The following is a 16181-nucleotide window of genomic DNA, read 5'->3' as shown; positions in this document are numbered from 1 at the left end:
TCCTTCATGAATTGCACAGTGCATAATTTGTAAAAAGAATAAGTACCAGGGCCCTCGTCAGGATACCACTGAAGCTTGCACCACCCATTGCCCCTGACAGCGCTGCCAAGAATAGCACCAACATTACTACTAACCATCACACTACTCTAAGTGTGACAATTCAGACAATTCCAGGTCCCCAGATCAATAAGAATGGCTTAGGTGGCAGGTAGTAGTCATTTTCACTCTATATTGAAATAATAAACATCTCGGGCCCGATTCACAGAACTAACTTAAGACAAAATCCTAAACTTACTACTTTTGGTATTCACAGAAGTTAGGATTTTGTCCTAAGTTTGTTTTAAGACAGACTTAAGACAGACTTAAGAAAGACTTAAGTTAGGATTTTGTCTTAAGTCTCTTTAAAGACAAAATCCTAACTTAAGTTAGTTCTGTGAATCGGGCCCCTTTTAATTACACAGACAGCGCCACCATGTGGCAGACTGTCACAATTGCGTGTGTTGAGAACTAAGTGCCAGTGCCGAGCACCGGAAAACACTGGCTCAAATTAAGCGCTGGAATTGTACCACTCAGAGACACAGATACACCTAGCACATGCATATCATCTACATGCACTGCAATATGCCTGTATTGTACCATTGCCAGACACACATACACCCAGCACTTTTATTCCACACATGCGATGTGCATCGCTACATACCAAACCGATGTAGGTCAAGGGTAAGGTAAGCACGCAGCAAAGGAACTTTAAATGAGTGAGTCTGTAGGCCTCACTCCAGTGACACAGGTAAAAAGGACATGTTCACTACACAGTTTGCTGCCACCACCGCGTTTGTGGTTTTTAACTCCTGACAAAGGTATTAGTCTTTCACCACTATGAGGGTACCACCTGGTACCTATGCCATGGCGCACACAGGTGATCTGTGTTCGCCCATGACAACACAAAATCAGCATTGGGGATCTAGACATCAGTACAGGTGAGGCGCTCAGGGTAGGGGTGCTCGTCCATCGCCATGCGAGGGACTGTTCTGTCCCAACAAAGTGCATCTTATCCTGTAGAACTTGTAATAAAGTGGGCAGGGTAGCTATATGCACAACTCTGAATCAGCCCAAAATCTGTTAATGTACACATTTACAGCAAAACAATTTTTTAGAAAGTGTGCTTAGTTGTTAATAACTCAAAGACACTGTTGGCATGATTGCAGGTTGGTGGAAGTTACTCCATCACACATGTGGCAGATGTACCTTAGCAGCTGGTTGGCCCTTGCATCTGGCCTTGGCAGACTTCAGCACTGAGGCCAGACCTGAGGGCTGGCGGATGTTGAAGTTAATGACCTCTGGCTTGGAAGCATCGCTGGAGACTCCAGTGTCATCGGTTTCCATGAGACGGGAAGACATGGTGTCTGCCTAGAAGAAGAGAAGAAGGGATTCAGCGAAGTCCAGGAACCTGTGCTTTGAGAGATCGCTCGGATTTTGTCTGCCTTAAGGAGCTACTTAAAACTTGGCTTTTCTGACCCATTTCTTCTTTTCCTTCTCATCTTGGGGCTGCGCTTTTGCGCCGAGATACCCCTGTAGGGGTGATTCGTTGCACTATATTAAGTTTGGATGACATAACATTGGATAATATACTTACCTTAATGCACGTATGTGTACTAAATGATAAATCTCTTGTATGCCTTAATATGCACTGTTGCATTCTATTAATCATTTTTATATCTCAGCCTGAAGATCAGTAAAATCTTAGGGGCAGATTGCCAAGCCCCTTGCATGATATTTGCGCAACCGTGGTGTCAATTTTGTGACGCAGCATAAAGGTTGCGGCCTATTTACAACATGACGCATCTAGGGAGATACGTCACGTTGTAAAGCCCTGCGACGCATTATACCAGCGTCAGGTATAATGTATGTTGGGTAGGCGGTCCCATGCAAAAAGCCATGTAGAACAAGCGCAGTGAAATCTACAAGATTTCACTGTGTCACTCTACGCCTTCACTGCATCAAAATCCCTACGGCTGCTCAGTCAAGGCGTAGGGAATGACGCAGGGCTTTTTGAATGTGACTCACCCATCTGTTGTGGCGCATTGCTGGAGTTGCGTCACTTTCATGAGCAACTCCAGCAATGCGTCACTTTTACGCCAAGAGATGCGTCAGAATTTCTGATGCATCTGTTAATCCTTGCACCTTGGAGCACTGTATTCATAGTGGCTCAAAGACATTCGACGCTGACGCAAGGAAACTGACGCATCTATGTAGATGCGTCAGTTCCTTGTAAATCTGCCCCTCAGTATTCAAACACATTTACACACATTTTGAATGTACTGTGGCCATGCAACCCCATGTCGTACAACGCACATTTACTGAACTTTGTTGGTAAAGCATAGCCTCGTTCTGAGGTTGGAAAATATGAGCCAAGCACCTTAGAAAGCAGTGGAATCAGCTTCTGTAGGTGTTACTTGTATCACACTGTCAAGAACTGCTCACGAAAATCTTGCCACCTGCTCATTCGTCGTTAACTTTGGGTTTCTATTCACTTGCATTGAGAGCAAATGTATACAAGTACGTAAAAAGCGACTGGATTTTAGCATTACATGCCCCAACCGATCAGGTGCGAAGCTCTGGTCTATTTAAATGGAAATTTCATTGCATTCCTTTTGATTTGTCAGTGGTTATTGTGCATTAAATGTATTACAGACTTTAAAGATTCTCTTGAGTGTTGTGTTTATTTAACAGTATTGTTGGACCTGGGCCTCTTGGCAGGGTCATCCCTAAACTTTTTGCCTACCTCCAATACTCTCTCTGACCTATTTTGTTTGGTTTAATGACTCTGGGCACTTTACCACTGCTGACCAGTGCTAAAGTGCATATGCTCTCCCTACTGAAAAGTGTACATGTGATTGATGTCCATGATTGGTTCATTGGATTTACTGTTAGTCCCTAGTAAAGTGCACCCGGAGTGCCAGGGCTTGTAAATGCCAATACTGCTAGTGGGCCTGCAGCGCTGGTTGCGCCACCCACAGAAGCAGCCTTAAAATGTGTCTAGGGTCTGCCATTGCAGAACCTGCGTGCAGTCTGGTACTGTCATGCTGGCTGGGCAAGTGCACCCACTTTCCAGCCCCTAAACCTTCCCTTAACTTCATATTAGTCACCCCTATGGTAGGCCCTAGGGCAGGGTGCATTGTAAGTGTAAGGTAGGACATGCCCTGATGTGTGTGGCATGTCCTAGTAGTGAATTACAACCAAATTCGTTTTTCACTATTGTAAGGCTACCTGCTCCCTTTAGGCCAGAATGGGCTGCTGGAATTATTACACTCTATAATCCCAGCAGGCTCAGGGAACATGGTAGAGAGTCATGTTTAGTATGCCTGAACTCAGAATAATAAAATACTTCTTTTAGTAAAGTTTATTTTAATATCCTGGGTTTGCAAATGCTACTTTTAGAAAGTTAGCATTTGCTTGTCTAACCATTTCAGCCCGCCTCTGCTCTTGTGTGTATCTGACTGTCTGAGTGTGTGAGTGACAGTGCTGGGTGTTGACAGGTGGTGAATGGCAGTATGACACCTTAGTGGGAGGTGGGAGTTTCCCTGAGTGATGCATCAGGCTGTGCTCTGCCTCCACAATGCTGGCTCCGCCCTCCTGGGGAGCGACTGATGACTCAGCCTGCACCTGGACCAGGAAGGACCGAAGCTTGTCAACAAAGTGCTCAAGCTGCCCCTGTCTTCACAATGCCGGCTCCGCCCCCCCTGGGGAGCGGCTGATGGGCCTGCCCTCACACTGAATGCAGAAGCAGAAGTACCCACCACAAGTGCTCAGGGACTGAGAACAGTTATGCAAAGGCCCCCCTGGCCTGTAAGAACAAAAGAAACTGGGTATAAAAGTAGGAGCCCTGCTCCTTGTAAATTAGATCCTGTTTGCGCAAAGAAGAAGCTCTGCCCGAGGAGAAGGACCCTGGAAGCTGCATGGAGAAGTACTGCCTCTGACCCCAAGAGACTGGCCTGTGGTGGGTGCCTTGCTGCTGAAGGAGAGCAGGAGAAGAAAGACTGAAAGACTTTGCTTTTATTCAACTTGTGCCAAACTTTTACCAAGATCTCCAAGGGCTTGCTGTGGAACTTGCCCCCTGAACTGCGCCCCAGGAACAGTGGGCGCTACCCCCCCCTGGAAAGAGAAGCTGTCATGAGATCTGCATCTGCCTGGTAAAGCCTCCTGAGGAAAAGCGGAGGGCGCTGTGAAGGAATCACTGCGCCCCCTGAGAGGCCCTTGGCACCCCCGTCCCGCCAAGCAACGCATCTGCTTCCTGGCAGGCCTCAGATAACATCGCCAGGACCAGCCTCGCTGGCCCCAGCACCGTGCCTGTCGCCTGCCTAACTGCGGACTGCACCGCAAGACCGGACTCTGCCTTTTGCCCACCTGCTCCTAAGGAGAAAGTGCCTTGAAGCCCCAGCCGCCGCCGTTCGTGTGCAGCAGCGGCGTGGGGAGAGAAGGAGCACTCCCTGTGCTTTGCCAAGGCTTGTTTTGTGCCTCACTTTGCTGCCCGGGGCGCCGCCCCCTCTTTCCAGGACTCGAGGCGCTTTGTCTCTCTGGCCCGGCCCGCGCCGCAACGCCAACCTTCAAGCCCGAGCCGAGCCGCCGCTCTGACTGGCCCAGGAAGGAAGACACCGCGACGCGGGACACCGAGCTGACCCATGACATTGCCGCCTCAACCTTCGCCTAATCTTTAAAGGTACTGTGTGTCCCCTCGCGGTGCGAGCATCCTGCCCTTTGCAGCTCGCACCGCCCTCTGTGACCTTCCGTGCCCTGGGAGCCCCGCAGCTGCAGTCTGCACCTCAGCACGAGCCTCCCCTCTCCAGAGAGGCTCGCACCGCTCCTGGCCCCCCCGAGGCCCCCCCTGACACTCCCTGTGGCCGGCGCCCCCTCCGCAGCGAGTCCCACACAGCTGTGACTCATTCTGGCAGGCCAGGCCCGATTTTCAAGCAGGAGCTGCACAGAGGCGCTGGGAAGCACACAGAAGCGCCAGAAAGCACTATACTTGGCAGGAACTGGGCAAAAGGCCCTAAAAGAATACCTTTGAAAGACTAGAAGAAGTAGAATAAGAACTGTGGCATATTTACAAGTTGCTGGAACCATTTTTTTAAACTACGCAAAGACTGTATTTACAAGCCTGATCTAAAGATATATATAAAGAAGATATTTTTACAAAAATACAGTCTAGTGTCATTGTGTGGTGGGTTGGTGGTGTTTGGTGTGATACTGCAGATGTTTAACCCTATGTGCCCCAGAGATTAGCCTAGACTGCTTGCGCCACACTACCTAGAGGGTAAGCAGAGGTTGTTCTTGGAGGTAACCCTTTGCCCTGACCAGGAAGAGAGAGTCCCTGCTTGTCGCTAGTACTGCACTGCGCCAACTAGAGACTCCCCCTTCCAACATTGGACGCAGCGGTGAGGATCGCGAATTTACATTTGCAGTGTTTTACCTTAGCTACTGACCATTACATAGTGATTACAGTCCAGTAACTTAGCCACAGACTTTTTTTGATTTATGTTTTGCTAGAAGAGATCTCCATGTGTTTTTGAAGTCATGCCTGTGTCAGTGAAAATGGAAAAGGCACCATCCATTTCTTCTATTGACTGTGATTGGGAGAAACTAGAAAACTATACCGGGAAACAGCTCAAGAGCTTCTGCAAAAATTTGAACATTTCCATGACCGGACTCTCCAGAAGGGAGCAGTTCCAAAAGGCGCTGAGGGCCTGGGTCAAGGCAAGGAATGCCCCTGGAAAGGATTTTGAATTTGAGGATGCAGAACAGCAGCTGGAGGGACCCCTGACTCCAGAGTGGAGGGGTGCAACCTCCCCATTGGGTAGCAGTGTTTCTGGCCGAGGTCTGTCACCAGAGGAGCTGGCGGACAGACAGGCCACCCGAGAACATGAAATGAAGTTGGCGGAGCTGAAATGGAATTGCCAACTGGAGCTAGAATCTAGGAAGTTAGCCCTGGAAGAAATGAAAATGGAGCTTGCGCATGACTTAAGAATGAGGAAGCTTGACTTGGAGCTCGAGGGGCTTGAGGCCAGGAGGGCTTCAGCCCAGCAACAAGAAATATGTGTAGCTCAGAGATTGAGCTTTGCTGAGTTGGAGGTGGAGTCCAGCTCAGATGGTGGCAGCAACATTAAGGTATCTAGTGCTGACAGCATAGTGCGCGCACCTAGAGATATGGCACCTGACTTGGAGGGGGTTAACTTACATCAGGAGGTTCAAGGGCATGAGGTAGCTCCAGTAGTGCGCAGCGTCCCTGAAGGGAATAGGGTGGCTGGCGTAGGAGTTCATGGTCCTAGTGGTGGGAGGGATTCCCCCATGGTTGAGGTCCTGGTGGGTGAATGTAAGGACCGCCCAGAAGAGTGTGGGTTGTGCGACAGAGACAGTCCGCTACTGTCTGGCCAGTCTCAGAAGGATGGTGTGGAGTATGTGTGTGAGGCGCTGGATGGTGAGGTGAAGGATAGTTTGGTTAACCCTGCTAGGGGTCTGTGTAATCCAATTGTGGGAGAGCATACTTTAAGTCCCAGTTTTCCAGAGCTATGCCAACACCTGTTTGAGAGTGAGTTCTCTGACCCCAGGGAGCTCACATTGGAGGCAGACCTTGTGGTGGATTCCAGAGGGTCTGGAGAGGCATTGGGGTGTGATCCTGTGGGGAGTGGCTCAGGTATCTTCCAGCCCAGAGTGGTGGGAGTGGCGCAGAGTAGCCCAGCTAGGTCCTGTAGTAGTGAGAGCGGTGTAGGGCCTCACGTCCTGTCCTTGAGGGGAAGGAGTGAGAATGGGTTTTGTCCCGGTAGTGCCCAACCTCAGTCTCAGAGCCTGGATGGTTCTTTAAGGGAACACCAGGTGGGGAGCCTAGGCTGTCCGGATGAGTCACCCACTGAGGGGGATCCCCCAGTGGCTAGAGAACGTGGAGGCTCTGTAAACAGAGCTCCAGTAGTTCTGGTGTCTGGCAGTACCACTCCAGTTGGGAGGGTGCAGAAGTCCAGAGGGAGGGGCGAGAGGGGGAAAGAGTCCCCAGTGGAAGAACCAGTGGGTCAGGGGCCAGCCAGCAGGGCTGCGTCCCCAGTGAATGACCATGGGGACACCACTTCTGTCCTGGGGGATCTTCCCGCACTGTCAGATGGACAGGGGTTGGGAGATCTGCGCCAGGCAGACTGTCGCACGGCACATGAGCTATGTGCCACCCTCAGGGGGGGCATGCGTGCTCCCCGGGAAGTCCTGGTGCGCCAGGCAAGAGTTCAACTGCAGGGTTGGGTCCCTGAGTTGGAGAGCCAGGTTCAGGTGTTGTCTGATCTGGAGGGCAGGACCACTGTAATCAGTGTCCTGACCCATGTCACTTCTAGGGGTACCACTCCAGTTGGGAGTGGGCAGTACTCTGGAAGGGGGTGCAGAGGGAGGAAGTCATCGCCTCTGACCCCGGTTCAACTAGAGGGTCTAGACCCTAGGTTTAAGGGCCAGGTGCAGGGTGTCCCCCCTGACCTGGTGCCCCAGTTGCAGGATAGCACCCCTGAACTGGTGGGCGGATTGTGCAGGTCACCTGCCACAGGTGCCCTGACAATTCTGGAAGGGGGTACCACTCCAGGTGGGAGGGTACAGAGCCCCAAGGAGGAGGACTGGGTGTGGGGGAGGCTACCCCAGTCTTGGGTCCAGCTGCCAGGTAGAGGCCTGGAGCTGGTGTGTCAGTGCCAGGATGTCATACCTGACCTGACAGGAGAGAGAGGGGACAAAGGGTGCCAAGCACCTGGGGCTACTGCCCCCCGCTCTTTAAGGCCACAGAGGTTTGAGAGCCCTGAGAGGCATAAGGCCTGGGTCTCATTCCTGACTACTGTCAGTGGCCACTGTGATTTGATGACTGTCTGTTGGGACACACCTGGGAGCGAATTAAGACTAGGTGCTGCCAAGGTGGTGTCCACAGAGGAAGAGAAGGGTGCCCCATGGAGTAGCTGGGTGGACCCTGAGAGTATGTACAGAGGATTTAAAATAGGTTCCGATTGGCGTAGAACTGGAATGTGCCCCTGCTGTTGCGGGCCAGGTCCATGTTCTATCGCCCCAAGCAGGGAAGCCCATCACAGTGGTGATTGGTCTACCCTGCGTTTTGGCTGGAAGGGGGTTGTGTTGGACCTGGGCCTCTTGGCAGGGTCATCCCTAAACTTTTTGCCTACCTCCAATACTCTCTCTGACCTATTTTGTTTGGTTTAATGACTCTGGGCACTTTACCACTGCTGACCAGTGCTAAAGTGCATATGCTCTCCCTACTGAAAAGTGTACATGTGATTGATGTCCATGATTGGTTCATTGGATTTACTGTTAGTCCCTAGTAAAGTGCACCCGGAGTGCCAGGGCTTGTAAATGCCAATACTGCTAGTGGGCCTGCAGCGCTGGTTGCGCCACCCACAGAAGCAGCCTTAAAATGTGTCTAGGGTCTGCCATTGCAGAACCTGCGTGCAGTCTGGTACTGTCATGCTGGCTGGGCAAGTGCACCCACTTTCCAGCCCCTAAACCTTCCCTTAACTTCATATTAGTCACCCCTATGGTAGGCCCTAGGGCAGGGTGCATTGTAAGTGTAAGGTAGGACATGCCCTGATGTGTGTGGCATGTCCTAGTAGTGAATTACAACCAAATTCGTTTTTCACTATTGTAAGGCTACCTGCTCCCTTTAGGCCAGAATGGGCTGCTGGAATTATTACACTCTATAATCCCAGCAGGCTCAGGGAACATGGTAGAGAGTCATGTTTAGTATGCCTGAACTCAGAATAATAAAATACTTCTTTTAGTAAAGTTTATTTTAATATCCTGGGTTTGCAAATGCTACTTTTAGAAAGTTAGCATTTGCTTGTCTAACCATTTCAGCCCGCCTCTGCTCTTGTGTGTATCTGACTGTCTGAGTGTGTGAGTGACAGTGCTGGGTGTTGACAGGTGGTGAATGGCAGTATGACACCTTAGTGGGAGGTGGGAGTTTCCCTGAGTGATGCATCAGGCTGTGCTCTGCCTCCACAATGCTGGCTCCGCCCTCCTGGGGAGCGACTGATGACTCAGCCTGCACCTGGACCAGGAAGGACCGAAGCTTGTCAACAAAGTGCTCAAGCTGCCCCTGTCTTCACAATGCCGGCTCCGCCCCCCCTGGGGAGCGGCTGATGGGCCTGCCCTCACACTGAATGCAGAAGCAGAAGTACCCACCACAAGTGCTCAGGGACTGAGAACAGTTATGCAAAGGCCCCCCTGGCCTGTAAGAACAAAAGAAACTGGGTATAAAAGTAGGAGCCCTGCTCCTTGTAAATTAGATCCTGTTTGCGCAAAGAAGAAGCTCTGCCCGAGGAGAAGGACCCTGGAAGCTGCATGGAGAAGTACTGCCTCTGACCCCAAGAGACTGGCCTGTGGTGGGTGCCTTGCTGCTGAAGGAGAGCAGGAGAAGAAAGACTGAAAGACTTTGCTTTTATTCAACTTGTGCCAAACTTTTACCAAGATCTCCAAGGGCTTGCTGTGGAACTTGCCCCCTGAACTGCGCCCCAGGAACAGTGGGCGCTACCCCCCCCTGGAAAGAGAAGCTGTCATGAGATCTGCATCTGCCTGGTAAAGCCTCCTGAGGAAAAGCGGAGGGCGCTGTGAAGGAATCACTGCGCCCCCTGAGAGGCCCTTGGCACCCCCGTCCCGCCAAGCAACGCATCTGCTTCCTGGCAGGCCTCAGATAACATCGCCAGGACCAGCCTCGCTGGCCCCAGCACCGTGCCTGTCGCCTGCCTAACTGCGGACTGCACCGCAAGACCGGACTCTGCCTTTTGCCCACCTGCTCCTAAGGAGAAAGTGCCTTGAAGCCCCAGCCGCCGCCGTTCGTGTGCAGCAGCGGCGTGGGGAGAGAAGGAGCACTCCCTGTGCTTTGCCAAGGCTTGTTTTGTGCCTCACTTTGCTGCCCGGGGCGCCGCCCCCTCTTTCCAGGACTCGAGGCGCTTTGTCTCTCTGGCCCGGCCCGCGCCGCAACGCCAACCTTCAAGCCCGAGCCGAGCCGCCGCTCTGACTGGCCCAGGAAGGAAGACACCGCGACGCGGGACACCGAGCTGACCCATGACATTGCCGCCTCAACCTTCGCCTAATCTTTAAAGGTACTGTGTGTCCCCTCGCGGTGCGAGCATCCTGCCCTTTGCAGCTCGCACCGCCCTCTGTGACCTTCCGTGCCCTGGGAGCCCCGCAGCTGCAGTCTGCACCTCAGCACGAGCCTCCCCTCTCCAGAGAGGCTCGCACCGCTCCTGGCCCCCCCGAGGCCCCCCCTGACACTCCCTGTGGCCGGCGCCCCCTCCGCAGCGAGTCCCACACAGCTGTGACTCATTCTGGCAGGCCAGGCCCGATTTTCAAGCAGGAGCTGCACAGAGGCGCTGGGAAGCACACAGAAGCGCCAGAAAGCACTATACTTGGCAGGAACTGGGCAAAAGGCCCTAAAAGAATACCTTTGAAAGACTAGAAGAAGTAGAATAAGAACTGTGGCATATTTACAAGTTGCTGGAACCATTTTTTTAAACTACGCAAAGACTGTATTTACAAGCCTGATCTAAAGATATATATAAAGAAGATATTTTTACAAAAATACAGTCTAGTGTCATTGTGTGGTGGGTTGGTGGTGTTTGGTGTGATACTGCAGATGTTTAACCCTATGTGCCCCAGAGATTAGCCTAGACTGCTTGCGCCACACTACCTAGAGGGTAAGCAGAGGTTGTTCTTGGAGGTAACCCTTTGCCCTGACCAGGAAGAGAGAGTCCCTGCTTGTCGCTAGTACTGCACTGCGCCAACTAGAGACTCCCCCTTCCAACAAGTATGTAACACACAGTCCAAAGCCACCAAGCTTTAAGTGGAATGTTTTGCACCGTGTTAAAGTCCACAGTCTAGTATTTTGGTGCCAGATGTATAAAAAAGTCCGTTTGTGATTTCCAAATTGTGAATTTTTGCAATTAGGAAATCGCAAACAGCTATGTACAACAGTCTCTCAGACCCTCTGATTCCCAATGGATTGCAAATGGACCTGCCTCATAAATATTCATGAGTCCGGTTGCAATTTGCGACCCATTGGGAATTGCTACAAACACAGGGATGGTGGCCTGCTGGGGTCAGCAGACCACCATCTCTGTGATTCCTTTTTAAGTAAAGCAATTTTTTTTTTGTAATGCAGCTCTTTTTCCTCAGGAAAACGGTCTGCATTACAAAAATAAAACTGAAAAGTGTTCTTCTCATTCTGCTAGAGTAGGCAGTGTTCCGTGGGACCGCGGCCTGCTCTTAAAGAAACCCATCAAACACCCAAAGAACAACAGACACACTATCAGACTCCATGAGACCAAAACGGGCTATCAAACACCCAAAGAACAACAGACACACTATCAGACTCCATGAGACCAAAAGGGGCTATCAAACACCCAAAGAACAACAGACACACTATCAGACTCCATGAGACCAAAAGGGGCTATCAAACACCCAAAGAACAACAGACACACTATCAGACACCATGAGACCAAAAGGGGCTATCAAACACCCAAAGAACAACAGACACACTATCAGACTCCATGAGACCAAAAGGGGCTATCAAACACCCAAAGAACAACAGACACACTATCAGACTCCATGAGACCAAAAGGGGCTATCAAACACCCAAAGAACAACAGACACACTATCAGACTCCATGAGACCAAAAGGGGCTATCAAACACCCAAAGAACAACAGACACACTATCAGACTCCATGAGACCAAAAGGGGCTATCAAACACCCAAAGAACAACAGACACACTATCAGACACCATGAGACCAAAAGGGGCCATCAAACACCCAAAGAACAACAGACACACTATCAGACTCCATGAGACAAAAAGGGGCCATCAAACACCCAAAGAACAACAGACACACTATCAGACTCCATGAGACCAAAAGGGGCTATCAAACACCCAAAGAACAACAGACACACTATCAGACACCATGAGACCAAAAGGGGCTATCAAACACCCAAAGAACAACAGACACACTATCAGACTCCATGAGACCAAAAGGGGCTATCAAACACCCAAAGAACAACAGACACACTATCAGACACCATGAGACCAAAAGGGGCTATCAAACACCCAAAGAACAACAGACACACTATCAGACTCCATGAGACCAAAAGGGGCTATCAAACACCCAAAGAACAACAGACACACTATCAGACTCCATGAGACCAAAAGGGGCTATCAAACACCCAAAGAACAACAGACACACTATCAGACACCATGAGACCAAAAGGGGCTATCAAACACCCAAAGAACAACAGACACACTATCAGACTCCATGAGACCAAAAGGGGCTATCAAACACCCAAAGAACAACAGACACACTTTCAGACACCATGAGACCAAAAGGGGCTATCAAACACCCAAAGAACAACAGACACACTATCAGACTCCATGAGACCAAAAGGGGCTATCAAACACCCAAAGAACAACAGACACACTATCAGACACCAAAACAAAATAGACAATATACAAGTTTCAATACCCAGACACTCCTAAAAAATGCTGATTGATTCAAAGAATCTGAGCGACAGTAGCAAACACCCATAAACCAACATCCCCACAGAGCAGCACACGCGCTGCCCAGGCTCGACCAAAAAACCCTGAAGCAAGGAAACACAGTGCAGTTAAGAAGACAGCCAGCAGGAGCAGCGCGGAAGATGGGAGTCACTGAACTCCCCTTCCATATATACCAGTGACCATCCCTCCTGTCCTGACACAACTCCTGGCCTGTACCTGCACCCAGCCCCTCCCCCGTGCCAGCAGGTGCCTATACCTCTGCCCAGCCTATCCTGTCCTGAAGCAGGAGCCTGTATCTGTACTAAGCCCCTCGTGTTGCCGACACCGGTGCCTGTACCTGTGCCGAGCCCATCCTGTCCTGAAGCAGGAGCCTGTATTTGTACTAAGCCCCTCCTGTCCTGACACCACTGAGGGTGCCTCTGCCCAGCCTTCCTGTCCTGAATCTGGCATCTGTTCTGTTCCCAGCCCCTCCTGCCCTTAAGCAGATGCTTGCTTATACCTCTGCCCGGCCCTACTGTCCTGAAGCAGGTGCATATACTTCTGCCAACCCCTGCACGCTGCAGCAGAAACACTTGCCTAGCGGTACGTGCCTACTCACTCAGTCCTTTCTGCCCTGTAGTTCTGCCCCTCCCCCGCTGCAGCCGGTATCTCCAGCTCCGCACCGCCCCTGCAGCAGGCGCCCGAACCCTCCGAGCTGCCCCACGTGCCTGTAGTTCTCCGTCCTGCAGCCTGTGCTCAGCCTCTGGGTGTCTGGAGCTGATGAGGCGCTGCTCCCCCCGCGGGTCCTCACGGGGGGGGGGGGGGGGAGACGAGCTCTGTCACCCGGCGGAGCCCCTCCGCTGGCTGCAGGGGGGGGGGGGGGGGGCAGTCTGCAGAGCTGCTATGAGAGTGGGTGTGAGGGAGGTGGGCAGAGCTCCCCCGGTGGCTGCTGTGAGGGCGGAGGGCAGGGCTCCTATGAGGGGCGCTGTGAGGGGGGGGGGGGGGGGGGGAAGTCTGCAGAGCTGCTATGAGGGGTGCTCTGTGGGGGCAGTCTGCAGAGCTGCTATGAGAGTGGGTGTGAGGGAGGTGGGCAGAGCTCCCCCGGTGGCTGCTGTGAGGGCGGAGGGCAGGGCTCCTATGAGGGGCGCTGTGAGGGGGGGGGGGGGAAGTCTGCAGAGCTGCTATGAGGGGTGCTCTGTGGGGGCAGTTTGCAGAGCTCTTTTGAGAGTGGGAGTGAGAGGGTGGGCAGAGCCTCCCCCCCCCCCTCGCTGCTGCGAGGCCAGAGTTGGCAGGGCCCCCATGGGGCGGAGGGCAGAGCGCAGATCCTGTTACAGCCCTTCATCCTGCCAAGCAGGGAAGGGCGGGTCGGAAAATTATGTTAAAAGAATCTGAACTCTGGAAACTCCCAACATAAGTCCGACCAAAACAAAGAAAGATGATTGTCTACTAAAGAGAACCCGAGGGCACTGAACACTGTATTTTCCACCATGTAAACGAGCTTCTTTTCAGTTAATTCTATGTATTTATATATCCTATGGTGACGCCGGTGTGAACGCGCGGGTGATCTGCGCTGGAGCCTCTACTGGGGGGCTGTTAAGATCACGGGTGGATTTCCAGAGTGACGACTGACTAAAGTGACCACATATCTAACAAGCAAATGTCGGTGTCACTGGCCAGGTCCGCCTGCCTCGCGCCCTCTGCCTTCTTTAAACAAGATCAAACGGTGCGCTGTAAAGGACACGTGACAGGAGAACTGGTGAAAAGAAAGAAAACGAACGTTTTGACTTTTAAAGGGGAAGTTGGAGATCCCTTACAAACAAAAGTCCTTATGTCCTGCTCAAACACGTGACTAAGTCAGAAATGCCACCCTTACAAAATAAATAGGACACCAGAAATGTCCAGGGCAGTCTGAAAGTCAATCATCAATTTGGAAGGGTATAAAGATCCGTTTCTCTTTAATCCATTTTCCAACTCGTGGTCTCCAGTTATAAACACAAGGTACCTGTAGCCATGAACAGGACAGCCAGCACGAGTTTCGTCTTATGGTACATTCACCCTTGACTTCCCCAGGGCTGTAATATCAAGCAAGACGTTCTTATTGCAGACTACTCTTACGAAACCTAGGTTAGGATATGCAATGCATTTATTGTATCAAATTCAGCGTCTTTTTTTAACTCCATGCATTTGATAGTAGCTTCTCTCTGTCTACTATTATCTAGCTCGCACTTTAGCACTTTATCTACTGGTGCTGTCTGTCAAGGTTGAAACTTTCTTTTAAATCATTTTTTTATGTACATTTTTATGTGTACTTTTATGGTGTTTCTATATCATGAATACCGAATAAAGTTTTTTTCATTTGATTTGATTTGACTGCTCTTATATTATACAGAGGACACACCGCCAGGCGCCTGCACGTGTCCTAGCGTGCGCCCCCGTATATTCAGAGACCCTGGGCAGAGAATCAAAACGTGCAAGCCACCTCGTGTGTGTAGTGTCGTGAGTGATATTTCATCTATAATGATATATGTGTCATTCTTGATAACACAATATGTTACAAAGTATACCGAATAAACACCCGGTGCAACTAGGACACAATGTTTTCGTTCATAAGTGTCCAATGGCCGGTATTCACTGTGACAACACCCAAGTGTAACATAACAGAAAAGGAGAGAAGGAGAAAAAAAGGAGAAGGAAAGGCAGATGAGAAGGACTAACCAGCACTCTAGGGTTACCCACCCTCTGGTAATGCTGGATTGTATCTGTGAGCAGGATCTCAACTCCCTAGAAGCCATTCTGGCCCGGGTTGAATCAGGATCGCCTAGGGATCCAGCCCCCCTCATGTGCTGAAATCAGCAAGGGATACAATTCTCCCAGTCATTGGAGACCTCCTCAAGACCTCCATTTCCTCTGGAGTGGTTCCTCTGCCATGGAAATATACCATGGTTAAAGCATTACTAAAAAAAAGCAAATCTGGGCCCAGAGATTCTGGGGAATTATTGGCCTATCTCCATCCTCCCTACGATCAGCAAAATCCTCGAGAGGCATGCTAATTCAGTGCTTTCGGGGTTTATAGAACCAAGCAACCTGCTGCCCCCGTCGCAGACTCCTACATGGGACAGAGACAGCACGCTTAGCAGTGGCTGAAGAGTCCAGGAGGATCTTAGATCAGGGTGGCACAGCGGCTATCATTCTCCTGGATCTCAGTGCCGCATTTGACATCACCAATCACAATATCCTGACCCTCAGAGTCGGGAGACTGGGAGTGTCAGGGGGTGTTATCGCTTGGCTACAATCCTTATTAGAGGACCAATGCTTTCAGGTCATCGAAGAAGAAGTTGTGTTTAACCCTTTCACTGCGGTGGCTATTCCGTCGCAGTGTTAATGGGGGCGGGGGGGCCGCGTGGCAGGCGCATGCTGGTGACGGAACTGCTCCGTCACCAGCGTCGGTTGTGCTGTGCTCATGACAGAGCGGTTCCGTCACGGCCCCGCCCGCTCAATAGAACGCGCCGCACAGGCGCGAAATCAGCGCCGCGCAGGCGCGGCGGCCGGGCCATGACGAAACCGCTCCGTCATCAGCATAGCGCGACCGCGGCTGATGACAGAGTGGTTCCGTCATCAGCAGGGGAGGGGTTAAACGTA

At 51.2% G+C, this 16181-nt stretch overlaps 1 protein-coding gene across 2 annotated transcripts in view; it reads right to left on the bottom strand.

Annotated features, from left to right (window-relative positions):
- Positions 1-13476, bottom strand: part of LOC147663856 (transmembrane protein 176B-like) — a 79630-nt gene extending 66154 nt beyond the window's left edge. The window contains exons 1-2 of one of the 2 annotated variants that reach the window (XM_086950148.1): positions 13267-13476; positions 1246-1403 (exon numbers count right to left, since the gene is read on the bottom strand). In XM_086950148.1, coding sequence (XP_086806274.1) covers positions 1246-1398 — 153 coding nt within the window. In that variant the 5' untranslated portion in view covers positions 1399-1403; positions 13267-13476. Of the gene's footprint in view, positions 1-1245; positions 1408-13161 lie in introns of both variants that reach the window. The other variant, XM_086950149.1, reaches the window with a different exon arrangement.
- Positions 13477-16181: the final 2705 nt, after the last annotated feature.

Source organism: Lissotriton vulgaris, unplaced genomic scaffold, assembly GCF_964263255.1.
Source record: "Lissotriton vulgaris unplaced genomic scaffold, aLisVul1.2 SCAFFOLD_3164, whole genome shotgun sequence".
Classification (NCBI taxonomy): domain Eukaryota; kingdom Metazoa; phylum Chordata; class Amphibia; order Caudata; family Salamandridae; genus Lissotriton; species Lissotriton vulgaris.
The sequence above is the reverse complement of the archived record's forward strand: the minus strand, read 5'-3'. Positions and strand labels throughout refer to the sequence as shown.